This window comes from Varroa destructor, unplaced genomic scaffold, assembly GCF_002443255.2.
Source record: "Varroa destructor unplaced genomic scaffold, Vdes_3.0 BEIS01000001.1, whole genome shotgun sequence".
NCBI lineage: Eukaryota > Metazoa > Arthropoda > Arachnida > Mesostigmata > Varroidae > Varroa > Varroa destructor.
In genome coordinates this window covers 33184124-33200163 of record NW_019211454.1, presented here as the reverse complement: position 1 = coordinate 33200163, position 16040 = coordinate 33184124, and the positions used below count along the sequence as shown (strand labels likewise).

At 36.3% G+C, this 16040-nt stretch overlaps 2 protein-coding genes across 3 annotated transcripts; both read left to right on the top strand.

The window, feature by feature from the left end:
* The first annotated feature begins 37 nt into the window (after nucleotides 1-37).
* On the top strand, nucleotides 38-2376 carry LOC111253464 (large ribosomal subunit protein eL34-like). Its single transcript, XM_022812864.2, has 3 exons — nucleotides 38-122; nucleotides 239-311; nucleotides 2061-2376. The coding sequence occupies exons 2-3, from the start codon at nucleotides 247-249 to the stop codon at nucleotides 2326-2328; spliced, it is 333 nt and encodes a 110-aa protein (XP_022668599.1). The 5' UTR covers nucleotides 38-122; nucleotides 239-246; the 3' UTR covers nucleotides 2329-2376.
* A 6-nt stretch (nucleotides 2377-2382) lies between these two features.
* Uck (Uridine-cytidine kinase) lies at nucleotides 2383-8909 on the top strand. 2 transcript variants are annotated; one of them, XM_022812832.2, is made up of 9 exons: nucleotides 2383-2529; nucleotides 3431-3739; nucleotides 5651-5849; nucleotides 6468-6615; nucleotides 7034-7098; nucleotides 7312-7422; nucleotides 7553-7717; nucleotides 8341-8389; nucleotides 8712-8909. In XM_022812832.2, exons 2-9 carry the CDS (start codon nucleotides 3690-3692, stop codon nucleotides 8759-8761), a joined length of 837 nt encoding a protein of 278 aa, XP_022668567.1. In that variant the 5' UTR covers nucleotides 2383-2529; nucleotides 3431-3689; the 3' UTR covers nucleotides 8762-8909. The 2 variants fall into 2 exon arrangements, with proteins under 2 accessions (XP_022668567.1, XP_022668577.1); XM_022812842.2 differs by lacking the exon at nucleotides 2383-2529 and having other exon boundaries at nucleotides 3296-3739; nucleotides 5702-5849.
* The last annotated feature ends 7131 nt before the right edge of the window (nucleotides 8910-16040 follow it).

Genomic DNA, 16040 nt, shown 5'->3' with positions numbered 1-16040 from the left:
AAATTTGTGGCACCTCCGTGGTACACCCGCGGTGCACGCGTGGTACACCCATGGTACATAAATAATCCTGACATAATAGTTTCGATATCCGGATCTTTTTCTCCCACCATCTTTACGGAACGGTCTGTGCAGTTCTGTGCTTGTGACAAAATCAATTTAAATCATGTAAAATAACTTGTTGTTAGTTAAAATATTACTCTGGGATGCTTATTTAAAATTGCTTAATTGTTATTCGCAGGCGTAAAAATGGTGCAACGTCTTGTCCTTCGACGTAGGCTTCCCTACAACACCTCTTCGAACAAACGGAGGGTGTAAGTAGCCGAATACACGTGTACACTGAGATTTATGTATCAATATTCTACGTGATTCAATGCCAATGTAGAAATTGTTGTTATCAACTGTCTTGTAGAATCGGAACAACTCGTGGGCTTATCGCAGTGTTTAAGAGCTAGCAGAGATCGTGCCATGTTTTTTCTTTGTACGATTAATAGTGTGGCGACCCGAATGGTGGTTACATTTGTCTGTGCTATCCAAGTGAATCGACCAAGCGCGAAGTCGAACGCCTGATAGTTTATTAAGTTGAAAGGATGAAAGAACGCCGCGTATGGTTAGAAGATGTTGACGCCTCATATTACTGAACACGCCAGTGCGTTTTCATCCAGATTTACACCATTCGTCTATTTTCGTATCTACCTGTCTCTATGAAGGACTCATGTCAATTAGTTGGGGCCACTTGAAGCCTAGTCAAAATCTGATAACTCCAGAAAATAGTTCTAGAAGGTAGTGTCTGTTGAAGAGACCATATTGCACCAGCAGTAGGAATTATTTACACTTTTAGCTCATATAGTTTAGTAATGAGTCACTGTTTGATGTTGATAATTTTTTGGTAATTAGGCATTCCGTGAATTGAGAAGATGCAAAATAAATACTTCTACCAAAAACAATCTTGATAAAAATTTATATTGCAGTGGTCATACGGGTTTCTGACTTTGTCCGTTTTCAATTCGCGGTCAACATTGCTGAATGCCTGTAGTTAAGGCTTAATTGTCGAGTTAATAACCCACCCGAACTACAAATTCTGTCTTCCTAAATCTTGCAGTTTGTGATGTCTAATTGTGTGAGATGACTGACTAGTTGGCATTAAAAATATGAACAGGTGATATGCCTTCATATGAGCCGGACGTGCTTACGACTAAATTGACTAACCCAATGAGATATGCGTGTGATATGGGTTGTCACAAATCGAAAATCCACAACTTCTACAGTGTATCTAGCACTAGCGATAGGCACGCGTGATCATCATTAAATAAATGGGTTCCGGCGTTGCAGGTCAGTTCTCCTCAGGCTGACGTGTGTCAAAGGTTCCCTACACAGCTAGGCATAAACGACATCAATAAGATCTTTGGAATGGGGCAAGCTGTTTCCTCAATCCAGACGCTTACTGCTACAATGTATATTCGGAACATTTAGTTTTTCAAGTACCAAGAATGGCTGTTATTCATTGCAGCATACTATTATAATTTCAAAAGGAGTCTTCATATTTATGCCAAAAACGGGTGGCTATTTGTACGAAGGGTTCGCTAAATGAATTCTTCTGCCTTCGCTGTGGCACCCAATAACAATACTGCCTTTTGCGTGCGGGTGAATATGATGTTTTGCACGTTTTACCCTTTGAATAGAAAGGCACACGAAAGCCAGACTTAGTAAACGTTGAGCATACTGTTGAATGTATGCTAACTCTCTACGGGAGAATTAAAGGTCAGGCGCGAATTCCTTCAATTTTCCCCTGATTTTAGAAGCTCCCTAAAACGATACTGGATGATTGAAGTTGACAAATCCTATCAAGGTTTTCTTTTTTGATGGATAAGCTTCAACAAACTACATTTACTTTGATTAGAAACTCATATACCTCACTACGACTGTCGTTGAAGCAATTTTGAATGCAGGAGCCAAACATATTCTCACAAATAACATATTCGCTGTCTGCGAAGCGTAGTGCTCAAATTTTGCGCTTGTTTAAAATTTTGAAGATAGCTTCAATTGTTTTTCTTTTTACCCAGGTCAAAGACTCCTGGAGGTAAATTGGTATATCTGTATCTCGGCAAGAAGCGTACAGTTCCTAAGTGCGGCGATTGCAAAGAGCGTCTAAGAGGAGTGAAGGGTGGCCGGCCAAAGGAGCGTTCCCGTCAGTTCCATTGCGAAAAGCGTGTGACCCGCGCTTACGGAGGCTCTCGCTGCGGACAGTGCGTGCGGAACCGTATAATTCGGGCCTTCCTTATCGAAGAGCAGAAGATCGTCTCGCGTGTACTTAAGGCACAGAAGAAGTAGACAAACGACCATCCTTCGTCAATAAAAGCTCTTCTGATGTTATATAAACTCTTGTGCTCATTTGTTATCGGTTCAAGAAAAAAGGGAGGACGGGCTTTTTGACATAAAACGGAATGCAGATCTGAATTTTTTATTTGGCTGTTGAAGTTGTTAGTGTTGAAATGTTATAGAAATATTGGTGGAACACAAAGGCGTTTTCAGGTAATGCTCTCACATTAATGTTATTCAAGAAGCTACGAAAATCATGAACCTTTTTGTTTTCTAAATTTATTCCTAATATATATTAATTCGTATCGAAGAAAATAAGTAATCAGCAAGCTGATATTAGTTTTTTCTTTCGGTATGTGTGTGATTAAACAGGTGATGAGGCGGCATTTTATTAAATAAACGTTAGTAACGCAGTTTTATCCTACACTTCGACACCTACTTCCAGTAAACGATATGGCCCGTTTCCTAGGGCAAAACTGAAACGAAGTGTCTACATTGAATTCATTCAAATGAATTAAAGCAGACACCTCGACTCTGTTCAAAATAAATATTACGCATTTTTTTTGAGTCATACAAGTTTCCTGTGGTATAGGCTAGTCCACTTACATATATTTCGAGATGACCTTGCTTCTGAACCTTAGGGGTTAAGATTAAATTAAACCCTCTTTTTCAGCGGAGTTTGCTGGGAACTAGGTTTAGGGCTGAGACTACAATAGCGAATCATACAGCCATGAGATATTTCATTAACATGTTTAAGTTGAAGTAATAGCTTGTCTGGGCGTCCTTATCATCAGCAAACTATTAGGCGAAAAAGAATCAGAGGGTTGAGGCGTTAAACAAAAATATTTGGCTAGTAGGGGTTGAAACGAAGTAAACATAACCAATACACACGCTGATTTAATCATACTTTAAATATATTTAAATATAACAATAGTACACTTAAACTCGTATATATATATATATATATATATATATACAGTGTTATGATGTTTACTTGTAGAAAGCTATTAGTGAGCTACTAATATGGCACGTTTTAAGCGGTGGATGTAACGAGCAAAATGCGAGTGAAAACGTCAAATAATCAGAAAATATGCTGTGTCCATTCAATTTGCAGCTGAACAAAAAGGTGTGAGTGAGCCAAGCAAAGAATAAAAGGTGTTGGTGTCTCAGTGTTGGTGAACGATGGTGATGCTGTTTTTCGACTTGTGGTCTCGATGTTGATGGCCGAATTGTTGTAGATCCTCATAGTGCACCGTGTACTGCTATAACTTAACCGTGTGTATAAAGTGCTGTCGGGAGGAAATATCGTTATTTAAATATTCTGTATATGTGATTGAACTAAGGTAATCGAGGCAACGTAGTTTACTGATTAGATGGTTGTGTTGACCTCGAAGCGAATTTTGTTGGACTCTATCGATAACTGGTATGTAGTTTCATAAAATGTACGGATCAGTTAAACTCTTTTTAGACTGCTGGTTCAGAAATAGATTATATTATTATATTTAATGCTCATGTTTGAACTAAAATGTACGTCAAAATAGCCCAGTGGTGATCTGCTAACGTCAAATGGAATATGAATAACGCCTCTTTATAAATGGCAATATATAGCTATTTTTCGTAAAACATATAAGCAATTAGACTTGAAAGCCGCTTCATTTCGTGTTGGTGAACGTATCATTAGTCAAGTAACGAGTTCATGAGGTTCATCTCTCCAACCTACTTTTCACCCAGAGGTTAACATATTTTTAAACAACCGTTGACTCAATAAATCATGTTTTCAAGATATCAAGGTAATACTAGTATCTTAATAGCAGAGTATCTATTTATATTATTATGTAACTAAAAGCCTAGGTTCGGAGATTTGTTTAACCTATAGCGATTCCTTAGAGCTCATGACTGTAGGTTGTTCGAGTTCCACCCCGGAAAGAGCTGTGCGAAAAATGGAGCTGATTGCGCAAATGGTTTTGTTTCTAGGAGACAAACATCGTTATTCTTTAAGGAATGTGTTAATTTCTTTCGAGGCCGACAACTTCTGTCTGATTTTTAACGCTTGCAAATCACATTGCACCGCTGTTCGATGTTACCTTCATTATAAATATAATTAGTCTTTTATTTCTACATAGGTAAACCAACAGGTGTTTAATAGCAAAAGGGTGCGAGGCAAAGCCCGCGGGTGGCGTTCAAATCATATCTAAGACGCGCTAGAAAAAAAACATCGCAAAATTGCGTTTAAAATTCGTTTAATTTTTTTAACACGTAATGTTTTTACTCATTAAAAGTAAAAATGATCAACATAATATATTTTTAATTATCATTCAATCCATATTTTTAAATTTTGGCAGGGAGCACAAATAAAGGCATTAGAAATTCTAAGATATATTGTTTAGAGCATGAGACGTCTCAAGTCATGCAGTGATATGTAAGCATTATTGTAGATGTGTTTCTTTAATGAAACAAGCTATTTTGCATGTTTATTATGTCCTTGATTTATATATAAGAAATTACGACTTTAATTTCTGTAATTTGGATTTATATTCAATTCACTAATTTCGACATATTATGTGGAATGATTTTTAATCTAAATAATAAAGCTATTTGTAATTTTATCAGTAAAGTAAATTGAAATCCAAAATATGTATGACGGCATAGTAAACGATCGAACTGGCATTCATGTTGTGACATTACTACAACACCGGCAATACAACCGTTTTTAAGCCTAGTCAGTTCCTGAAAATGAAACTGTACTTCCCCTTCAAATGCTAGATTTTGAATACAAATGCCGTGAAATAATATGAGACGTTTTTTGTGGCTTTTCTACACAAGAAACAGAACTTATCTGCTTTTGTTTTGATGATCATTATATCGAAAATATACCTATTATTCTAATAATTGCTTCTATTATAGTAATTTAAGTTGAGGCAAAGATGGTGCAACAGAAAGCAGCTGTCCCCGACAAGTAAAACCCCCCTTTGCTCGCGTGAATTTAAATATATTGCAAGGCAAAGAATCTACAAAACGCAACATAGTATTACTTATTAGAATTGTACACACACGTGCAGTAATTGTAATTACAGGAGCGTCATACGTTCAGCTCAACGTCATCGCCGAATGCTTTTACCTTTTATGTATTCAGCATAAAACGGTTCAAAGGAGGAAGAGGGTCCGGCATAGATCATGGTTGGCATTACCCGCCAGCTGATTTCGCTTTAATCGAGTACGAGCGAGATCACCCGCTTAGCTAGTTTTGTAGTGTTCGAATACTGTTAAAAAGAAAAGTATCGATTATATCATATTTTTTGAGTGTCTTCTAATTACCGCTTTTGTACTGCTTTAGCTGTGACAACGTGCAGATAGATATTTATTGTCGTTCGTGTGTTGTGCGTAGAAGTGACATCCTCGGCATGGGGTCCAGTAACGACGCGGAGATACCGTCGTTCAGTAACGGCCACAGTTTCATTGCATTTCGCCAGCCCGCGTTGCATTATAAAAAACCATTTTTGATCGGAGTCGCTGGCGGCACAGCGTCAGGAAAGGTTTGTTTATTTTATCAGTTTTTGTCTCAATTAGCTGCGCGACGCGATCGTGGTGACATCCATATTGTATAAGCTAATGCGCGTATTCAGTTAAATACAAGTACCACTGTGGGTCACTCGGTGTGTAATGCATGCGTGAATATTCACCCCGTACTTTGGTGTCGTGTACGTGACGATAAACGTATGACAGAAATTATTTTGTAGAAATTTAGTTGTGACACCTTACCATGACAATTAGTGCGCCTTGAATCCCCTCAACCGTCTGTGAGCTTTTATTTTCTTTTCTCCCTCCTTTCTCTCTCGTCCGATATTAAATTTGTGCTCAGAAACTTAGGACCATGATTCACTGTTGGTGTGAAGTGCTAGTTACAGCGCAAGTAGGTGTAGAACCCAAACACAGGACACATAAGTTTTTTCATTTTGATGAATATTGCACTTGTTTTAAATTGATATAATGACTATAAGAGCCGCCTTGCGTCTTTTCCATGCTTTCAGATTACGTATTTAGCATCTAGTTTTAGCATAGGCTTGTTATACGAAGATAAGAATTCGATGGACATGATTTTATAGCATATGGTATTTTGTTGCAATCTAACCTGAAAACGTTGGTCATTGCAGACAACAGTATGTAAGCGCATCGTCGAAAAACTCGGTCAAAACACTGTGGACGCAAAAAAGAGACAAGTTGTTGTTATCAGCCTTGACTCGTTTTACAGGGAAGTCGATAGGAGTGTCGTGCCAAGAAACTACAACTTCGACCATCCTAGTCTGTATAGCTGTCATATATGCTAGGGACATTTATTATAGCAGTAAATTCTAGAATATCAGTCAACTATGCCCTCGGATCAATCAATTCGATACAAAATGCCATGCTTTGGAAGGGCTCGGTGGTTACGATATGATCTATTGACTGATATAACAAAATTTTGAAATTTAATTGATCGATATAGTAGCAATCACAACCGCGGATCCGAATGAATCGTTTACAATTGTTTTTTTTATCTTTATTCATAGCCTGATGAAACGGGCCCCTTTTGAATACATCTTAGAATTGTTGCTAAAAATCAAGTCGTATTTGTGTTTCTTAAATAAATTCTGTGTTAGTAACTGGTCTCTGTAAGGAGTTTTATTGCTGGACAACTACATTTTGCTTTTCACTTAATCATTTACTTGACTATTTTCAGATGCGATCGATGAGGAGCTTCTTCTTCAAACACTACGTGACATTAAAGCTGAACGAGCAGTTAAGGTACATCGTCCAAATTTCCTAAATTTATATTTAAGCCCCTATGGTAGCTAATAAGAATAGTAATATGATTGATATTAATAATTAGTATAAGAAGGTTAACGCGATTTTGCTCATGACACCGTGCTCTGCTGTTTGTGATAAGTAACAAAAAGCAAACGCATATATAAAATTTCTATAAGCATCCTTTATTTTGATCTGTCTTTGGAATTTTAGATACCCATTTACGATTATCAGAACAACTGCCGGAAAAAGGGTGAAGTTCACACAATTCACCCAGCCGATGTATACCTTGTTGAAGGAATCCTTATCTTTTATTTTCCTCAGGTAATGCAAACTGTAAGAATATGCTTTTATAATGTGAATTCTTCGTATTCCGTATATAATTTCAAAAATTAACTTACAAAATTGAATAATGTAATGACGAAGATGATGATATAGACTTAAATTATTCTAGGTTCGAGAAATGTTCGATATGAAGCTGTTCGTTGACACTGATCCTGATACTCGGTTATCTCGTCGTGTACTTCGCGACACCCACGAATGGAAGCGAGACCTCGAGACGGTGTTACATCAATATACGACATATGTTAAACCAGCCTTTGAAGAGTTCTGTCTTCCCGTATGTACAGAAAGCCCCATGGTAGATTTTCCTCTGCCAAAGTTATACTATATATACGGAGGTGTCGCTTTTTCACGTTGGTCAAAGCAAACTTGAAAGCCTGCACATGTTGTTCAGTCATTTAAGGTTTACCTAAATTATATAGCTTCGTCTATCTTTTTGCCCAGTATCTATTCAATAATAACGTTTTCTCAAGTGTATAATGAAGCCGATAATTTAATAATAATAATAAATAGTAACATTTAATAAACATAACATTAGTTTTTGCCATGTTGTTACTCTATGATGCTCGCAAGGGTCATGGATAAAACTTTTAAATGGATAAAGAATATGCTTTTTTTAATTTTAGCTATTCTTGCAATGATTTAAGCAATGGTCTCTAAGATTCCTATTTTACTGTAATCTCTGCACAATCTACTTAATGTACGTGATTTTTCGTTTTTTAAAAACAATACTATTTATATTTACCTCAAAGTCTTTCGTAAAGCATTTTCAATTAAAAAAGTCATTGTCTATGGATTTATTGCATTAATGTGAAGTCGGTATCATTTTTCAATAAGGTTAAATTCAAGTGCTTTTGAGCCCTTCAAAATGCTTACACAATTTGCTATCTTTATTTGCAGACAAAAAAATACGCAGATGTGATTATTCCCAGGGGAGCTGATAACGAAGGTAGGTTATTTAGAATGGTCACTGCTGAATACCTTTACTGGAAAAATGTGAAAAAACAACAATTCATACATAAGTTATAAAGCGGTATATTATTTGAAATTTACAAAAAGAATAGAATTTTCATCATGAGTTTGATATCCCCTTATGAAATTGTAGTGTATCGAAAAAATACACAAGCGCAATGCACTCTCTTCCATGAAATAACAGCAAGCATACGTTATTGTAGCGGACAGAATAAAAGCTATGACTCTTCCCTAATTTCTCCTGCATTACCAAGAAGTTCATTTGCGGTACCATGTAAATTGTCTTGTTTGGTTTTTAGTGGCCATTGATTTGATCGCGAAGCATATTCAAGAGCTTCTCAATAAGTGAGTCAGTTTTTAACAGGGAAAACCAGCGCGAGTCAAACGAGAACTTGGACCAAATAAATTTAAACTAGTCCTCCATGTTCAGATTCATTGCAGTTGAAGATATAAAACATGACATAATAAAGGAGAAGTACTGTTCTATCCGACAAGAACTTTTATGTGTTCGGTTTTTTCGCTCGTGGTAGAAGCTTGCACTTTCAAGCACTGTACTGTTATCTAAGACTATATCTATTTCATTGATTAGATAACATACATTCACGTGCATTACAATACGTGTGTTTACACACTTGGATAATTAGATGTCTTTAGCTTTGTCCTCAGTGCCGAAGGGTAGAGAAGTTGCTATATGAGCATGGATATGGCAATTAATCATGTCTTGGCTTTTGAATGTTTAGAATCGCGGTTAGACCAAAAAACTGCTTTTATTTAGCGTATATTTATTGTAAGCCAGAGAAATTATATAGCCTATAAACCTCGTTTCGCCACCAAGGATGTCGTTATCTTCTAATTGTAATTTTCCGAACACAGAGTGTAGTATTAACGACATATGTTTATTGTAATATTCTTGAATGCGATTTCTTAAAGACATAACGTTAATATATTTTTTTTTAGTATTTCAACCATAGAGTATTGACTAGTACGTTACGCTATATGCGTAAAGATGGACAATAAAAATACGATAAACATGTTAGTAGGTGCACTCTTATCTTTAATGAGCGCTCTGATGATTTATATAGTGTCCGTCTCGGATATATTTTAACAACCAAGATATATTTTAATAACTTGTAGAGGCGTTCCGGTGATAAAATTAATCAAGTCTTAATTTGAGAAGAATGGGCTGAATATCTATTTTTAGCTTCACGATTTTGACGTGGTGTAGGCTCAAAGCAGAGTTGTTCGGTTTATTTCAACTTTAAGCCACTGTGATTCTACCCCATCAGCGTGTTAAAAAGGTTGTTCGTGTATGTGATCTATTTTCCACCTACCTTCTACATGTTACTACACTCTGGTAAAAACTAGGTATTTCATTCATCGATGTAACAAAAAAGGTGCAATTGAAGCAACAGTCTGTTGCTTTCTTAAATCTCTTATTTGTAACCTAGATTAGGGTTTGCATTAGAAATTGCAACTTTTTTGCTACATTGATAAATGAAATACCGTTTTTACCAGAGTGTAGCAACATATAGAAGTTAGTTCTAACAAAGTGTTGGTAAGGGGGACCTTACTTTCATATAATATTTCATAAAAATATATCTTTCTAATTGGATAATACGATATATTATTTTAGATGTATAATATCTAATGTTTATGCTATTTTACTGCAAAGATGTGGTTTTCGTTTCAATCATGAATTATGTGAGCTCTGCCCACTATGGTAATCACATTAGGCTATAGAAGTTTTAGAGTTTTACTTAATGGAAACTATTATTCGTCAGTTTGGCTGTGTTGAGAGCCTCAAGCTAAATTGATACATGAAGAATGTCTCATAATTCCAAAAGTGCTGTGTATTATTTTTTCTATATTGTACAAAAAGACTCAAAAAATTAAACTAGCGCAGTAATGAGTAAAGTCGCAAAATATTTTGATCTCTTTTCATGTTTTTATGCCTAATCCTGTTTTCAAAGGACAATTATTGCTCTCGTTTCAGGCCGTTAACTTCTAACACCGTATCATCAAAAAAGAAAATAAAATATTATTTTGCCTCAACCCTACAACGAAAATGATAGTAACTTAGCGCTCTTCATTCGTTACATTTGCTTCAAAGTACGAGTGCTAACAGCAATTTCGTCAAAAATTGCTCGAAAGTAAAAAATAATTGAACCGGTTGTAGATGGTGTTTTTGGTGAGATCGCTTTTTTGATATAATACCATATTCTGCCTGAAAGTCTATATGACGTTGTTATATGAGGTTTTCATGTACTTTTGCTTAATATTAATTGTTGCTTGCTTTTCGACGGCAATTGTTGTCCACTGTTTGCAAACATCCTATATATTCAAGCTCCTGATGTTCTCACAAAAAACATTTTAAAGTATTAATGCTCAAAAAAGATGTGGGAAGACCCTTCGAAACGTCAGAGCGAACAGAGGACTAAGTTCTTCAACAATATATAGAAAATTAACGAGACAACCACCAGCTGACGAATAAACGATATGCTCTGATAGTCTAGGCAGCTATCGGAATTACTATGCACATCCTTTTCTCTTTTAAGAACTGCCCAAAATGACAGCAGTATTTAGTAGTTATATTATGACTTTTAATACTAGTGAAACGTAAGTTTGAAAAGCCTAACCAATTAAAAAGTTGTTCGCTATATATGTAAATTAAAAAATACGTGACAACTGGTGACCGAAGCAAACACTTTTTGTATAATATCCCTCCATTCTTTGTGCTCTGCGCAAAATATTATGTACATAATTATTCTGTAGATAGATGATTCACTTCATTACATTAATTTTTTCGTGTACTATTGTACTTGTTGTGAATGAGATCAAATCGATCGTGGAGATTCGTTTTTGTAAAATAGTCTCTATGCAAAGATAGATGAAGGGCACATACAAAAAATTACATGCTCTGGAAATCTGACGTATGTCATGTAACAATTAACCCATGCCTAAATCTGCTTATTATTATTATTATTATTACTATTATTTTCACTCTGTATGTACATTTATTCGCGGGAAGCAAACACAATGAAAATTCAGTCTTTACACGAACGCACATATAAATCGCGCAAAGCACACGAAATGAGCTATTGCTTTTTGTAATGAATTACTTTGTTATGAATTTTATGTAAACAAAATTGAAAAAAATGTGTACTTCTTATCGAGTTAATTCCAGTTCCTAGTGCTCTTGATCCTTACGTTAATAGACTTCCGTGACACGAAGAGTAAAGTCTGCCATTCCTAGCACGCTCCGTGCTTTTATCTTCGGCTGTCATTTGGTTTTTTTTCTACGTCGATATCTTATGGAAGTACGGCCGCGTACTAAATTAGAGAATTTAAGCGTGTACAGATGTAGCAGCTGGATCTAAATTATTTTCGAGCTTATACAATAGGACGTCATTCTTGCCCAGGCCGCTGAGAGCTGCAAAGTTTCCTTCAAGCTTACAGTTCGGTTGTAGGCAAGTACTTGCAGCTAATGATATTCCGAATTGTTGTAACGTTCATTTGGGGTTCGAAAACTTCGCATCTCTAAAGGTCTGGTTTTATACAGCGTTTCAAAGAAGACGAGACGAAACAGCCTGAGCTCGTTGAGCGCCGACGATACGAAGGACGCAGGTCTTAAGATGTAATCTCTGGGTACAGGGCAGTGATGTAGGAAATAGTTAACGACTTCTATCCAGTTGTTCTATGCATTTTAGTCACGCAAATGCAGGACGGTGTCGCTGATCCGCACACTGGCCTTTCAATTCGACAGTGATACCGTTTTTGTCTGCCATATCGTGAAATGTGCATTCTCTAGCTTTAACGCTTAAAGCTACTGTTCAGTACAGTAGTACCCATTCCAATGTTCTGTTGATAACCCGAGCTCTACTCATTGTTTCTGCCAAAGTTTCATTATCGACTAAATTGTAGAGACAAACGCGGGCGATGGTAGACGTTAGTGGCATTAATAAATTGGTTGGAATCGGAAACACTTTAGTCTAGAACGAGGCTGAAGTGCCGCTAGAGGGTATCACATATGAAAAGTCTAGGCCAGAGTTGCTTTTATTTTTGCAAACCTAACATGTTGTCTCTGAGCGTGGTAACAGCAGCGTACACCTTTAAACATGCCGTATGCGCCAATTTTAAACGATTCACAAATTGTCTTTTACAGCGTTGAGGGGCAGCCGGTGGGTTGCTCAGCGTGCTCATCAATGAACTTGACAATTTTATCTGATGACTGTTACAGACAAAGGTCCTTTATTTTTTTGTATTGCAAAGACATAATTTGTTGATATATTGCGTGAAAAAGATCAATCACAACGGCTTCGCGTAGCAGTTTGAAAGAAGAACGCTAGTAGGCTTGAGTGGCAGCTTGGAGTCTCAATCTGTCAAGGACAGTTTCTTTAAATAGGTGAATCCCAGTTTTAGTTTTAATGTTTCAAAAATGTTTAGCACTATCACCTACTGTATATACATCTATAATATCGTATGCTTTGCTCCAGATATCTACTTGTTGACTCATAGAAGTCATACAAATATACAGAACTTTGCAATTTAAATGTTGGTTTTAATAAATATTAAAAAAAAAAACCCGAATTCAAACAAAATTGTTAACGAAAGCTAACCATTAATTTGATTGCTAAACTTATTAAGCATTCCTGAAGAGCATACTGTACATGTATACCTGAGACCATACAACCTGAGGAAGCAAAATAAACTAAAGTAAAACTCTGATTGGGTCAACGTTAACTGGCGTGGCGCATGGATATCTATTTGTGTTAAAAATGTATTAGATTGTTACAAACGAATCCGGTATACTCGAATTTTATAACGTCTGCACTACGTGGTAACAAACGAAATTCGGCTGGTAAATATTTCATTCTTCTAGGAACTTGTGAGTAGAAAACCGGTTCAGTTTACAAAAGGAAAACATCTTTTATACTTAAAACTAAGGCTCAGGGGTTAAGTTTTTATTCTTTGAAGACTACAGCGCTGCGGAAATTTAAAGATTTGTAAAGATATTATACAAAGACACCCCAATCATGATAATACAAACGTTCGAAGAATGGAGATTAGAGTGTTGAAAACCTGCAAGGAGACTTTACACAAAAGCAGGGCCTAAAGTCTAAGAGCAAAATGGATCCCGATTTACTTTGGGCCAATTTATGCGTATGATGTATTTTACGTGTAATTTCCGAATTTTAACGATCAAAAAGTTCGTCTGGCGCAATGTCTACCGCCAACAGGGAAAGGACTAAGCAACAAAATGGCGCTTACCCTCTCGTTCTAAGTCCGCATGATCACGGGGCTTTCTATGTCTCAATAAAAGCAGCTGGTGAATAACCATATCTCACTATCTAACTCGAGATGCCATAGTTAGAGAAATTATGTATGGGGACACGAATGGTTAGTGCATAGTTATCCAAAAGCTGCCCGACCATTGGGACAACTGTGTAGAAAAGGAGAGTATACACATAATTAAAAATCACTTCTGCAGCCCAACTAATTCAAGGTAATTAAATTTCAAAGCCCATCAGGTCCGCTTATAACAGCCTAATGAAACATCATGAAATAAAGGAAGTATTTTCTTGCTTAGCGAAAACTGCTGACTGTTCTATGGATTCATTCGCCGTAACATTTGAGTACCATGGTATTTTATTTGTTCACGTACAAATGGACAATCGATTCACAAGAAGTCACATAAGATATTCAAACCATTCCTATTCGACATAGTGGACCATTTGAATTATTTTTAATAGACAGCCTCAAGCAACGTGAAAATCCTTTATATCAGCAAGAGAGACAAATGAATAGTACCCAATGTGAGCCCTATCCAACTTTTCCGTCCATCTTTAAAAACAGACCAATATTTGTCTTTGTAAAACTTCAATCAAGACTTCTGTGAAAGCTAGTAACTCCTGAGATATCGGTGCTCCTAAAGAGTAACGTTTCATGTAATTTGCTTATAGTTTTTACGAAACTTAATGGAAAAACTGTTTCCATCGTGCCGCTTTTTACTCTGTGCCATCTGTTTGAAGGAAATTGATATTTAATAAACGTATTAATTAATCTTAAAGGTATTACATGCATTTGTATTTTGATACTCCCTGATATCCTCGTTGAATGGAATTATAGAACCATAATGCAGTAATTTTACTATTACTGATAGCTGCCTAGAAAAGTCATGTAGAAAAGTAATAAATACACATGCTGTGTCTTAATTACCTTCATTTGCATCGAGTAGTGTCGAACCCCGAAAACTAATTTGTATTACTCAGTTCCTAAATGACACTAGTTGTGAGTAAACGTTTGCACTAATTGCGCGTTCGGGTGGACTGTGAATATAAGTAAAGTATTTAATGTCTCTCCAATATGATTTGCGTTTATTGGGCTGGTGGTTTTTGCCGTCAAGAAATAATATAACATCGTCAAGCAGTACATAAGAACGACAATTTTAGCATATGGTATAATAACTATCTAAATCAGGATTCCCCATTGACATGTAACTATTCACCAAGTAGGTTTCTGTTCACCAACAAATTGCTACGACTTTCCTCTGTGTTTCGATCTTTATGTCTGGTCTCGCCATCCTATCAAACGGCCGGCTCTTAGCATGAAACGAAGTTTGTCTATGGCGGGGTACGAACCCAAATCACAACGTATCTCTAATATTACCGGCCAAATACGTTACCCACTAAGCTATTACTATTATTACGGAGGGAAGGAATTAAGCCAAATAATACAATTTCCAGCTGTTTCCAATGATACAACTGAATATTTTGAGCTGTTGCATTTTAAATATTGAATCTGAAAACGTTACATTATTCTAGAAGAGTTCAGTTCATCACTACCCTGCCTGTGGGAGTTATTTCGAAAATGGTATCGCCTGCTGTAGTAATCATAGCTATTAATTTACATAAAATCGTTTTATTTAACATTGCCACAGATTATCGATAAGACTATTCTTGACTAACGCCGGTTGTCAGTAATCTTATCATAAATATCTTATCAGGTTATTCATAAAACACCCGTTTCTAAAAAGTTTTTTTCTGCATTTCTGTGTTTAAAAAAAAAACAAGAGTCATACACGCTACCCCATATCATGACTTATTTTAGCTAGAGATAATTGGCAATTAAGATATTCATCTCTGACATTTTTGCCCTACTACAATTCAATATGAAAGGCGTGTATCTGGCAGTAACGCTTTGCTTCCTGGTGACCTATATATAGATCTAGATGAAAACTCACAGCGATGTAACTATATTTGACTTCTCCATGCCTGAGTACTAGGTGATTATTGCTTCAGAATTAAATTCGTGGTTGAATGTTATATGCCTCATTATCAAGTCTGATAATTCCTTAAATTTTCCAGTTGATAGCACACAGGTCTCAAGCACATATTTCAGGCGTTAAAAGTACTTTCAACGCCTAATGGGGCCGGTACACCCAGCAGGCTGCATGAAATCGCATTCACAAATCGCACAGCAACATAGATATTTACGTAGGAAGGACATTACGCGCTTAAGAATAAATTTATGTTTAACAATTGAGCTGTGAATTTACATGGCGCCCTATTATGTTTCTATGCGCTCTATAAAATGTTGTATCTAGAATGTTATTTCAAAGAAACCATATT

What these genes read in the sequence shown, in the direction of transcription:
- LOC111253464 (XM_022812864.2), top strand. Translation starts at nt 247, where the DNA reads ATGGTGCAACGTCTTGTCCTTCGACGTAGGCTTCCCTACAACACCTCT. An exon ending in TCTTCGAACAAACGGAGGGT is followed by an intron (nt 312 to 2,060) that starts GTAAGTAGCCGA and finishes CTTTTTACCCAG; the next exon opens with GTCAAAGACTCCTGGAGGTA.
- Uck (XM_022812832.2), top strand. Translation starts at nt 3,690, where the DNA reads ATGGTTGTGTTGACCTCGAAGCGAATTTTGTTGGACTCTATCGATAAC. An exon ending in GCGGCACAGCGTCAGGAAAG is followed by an intron (nt 5,850 to 6,467) that starts GTTTGTTTATTT and finishes TGGTCATTGCAG; the next exon opens with ACAACAGTATGTAAGCGCAT. An exon ending in CAGGGGAGCTGATAACGAAG is followed by an intron (nt 8,390 to 8,711) that starts GTAGGTTATTTA and finishes TTTGGTTTTTAG; the next exon opens with TGGCCATTGATTTGATCGCG.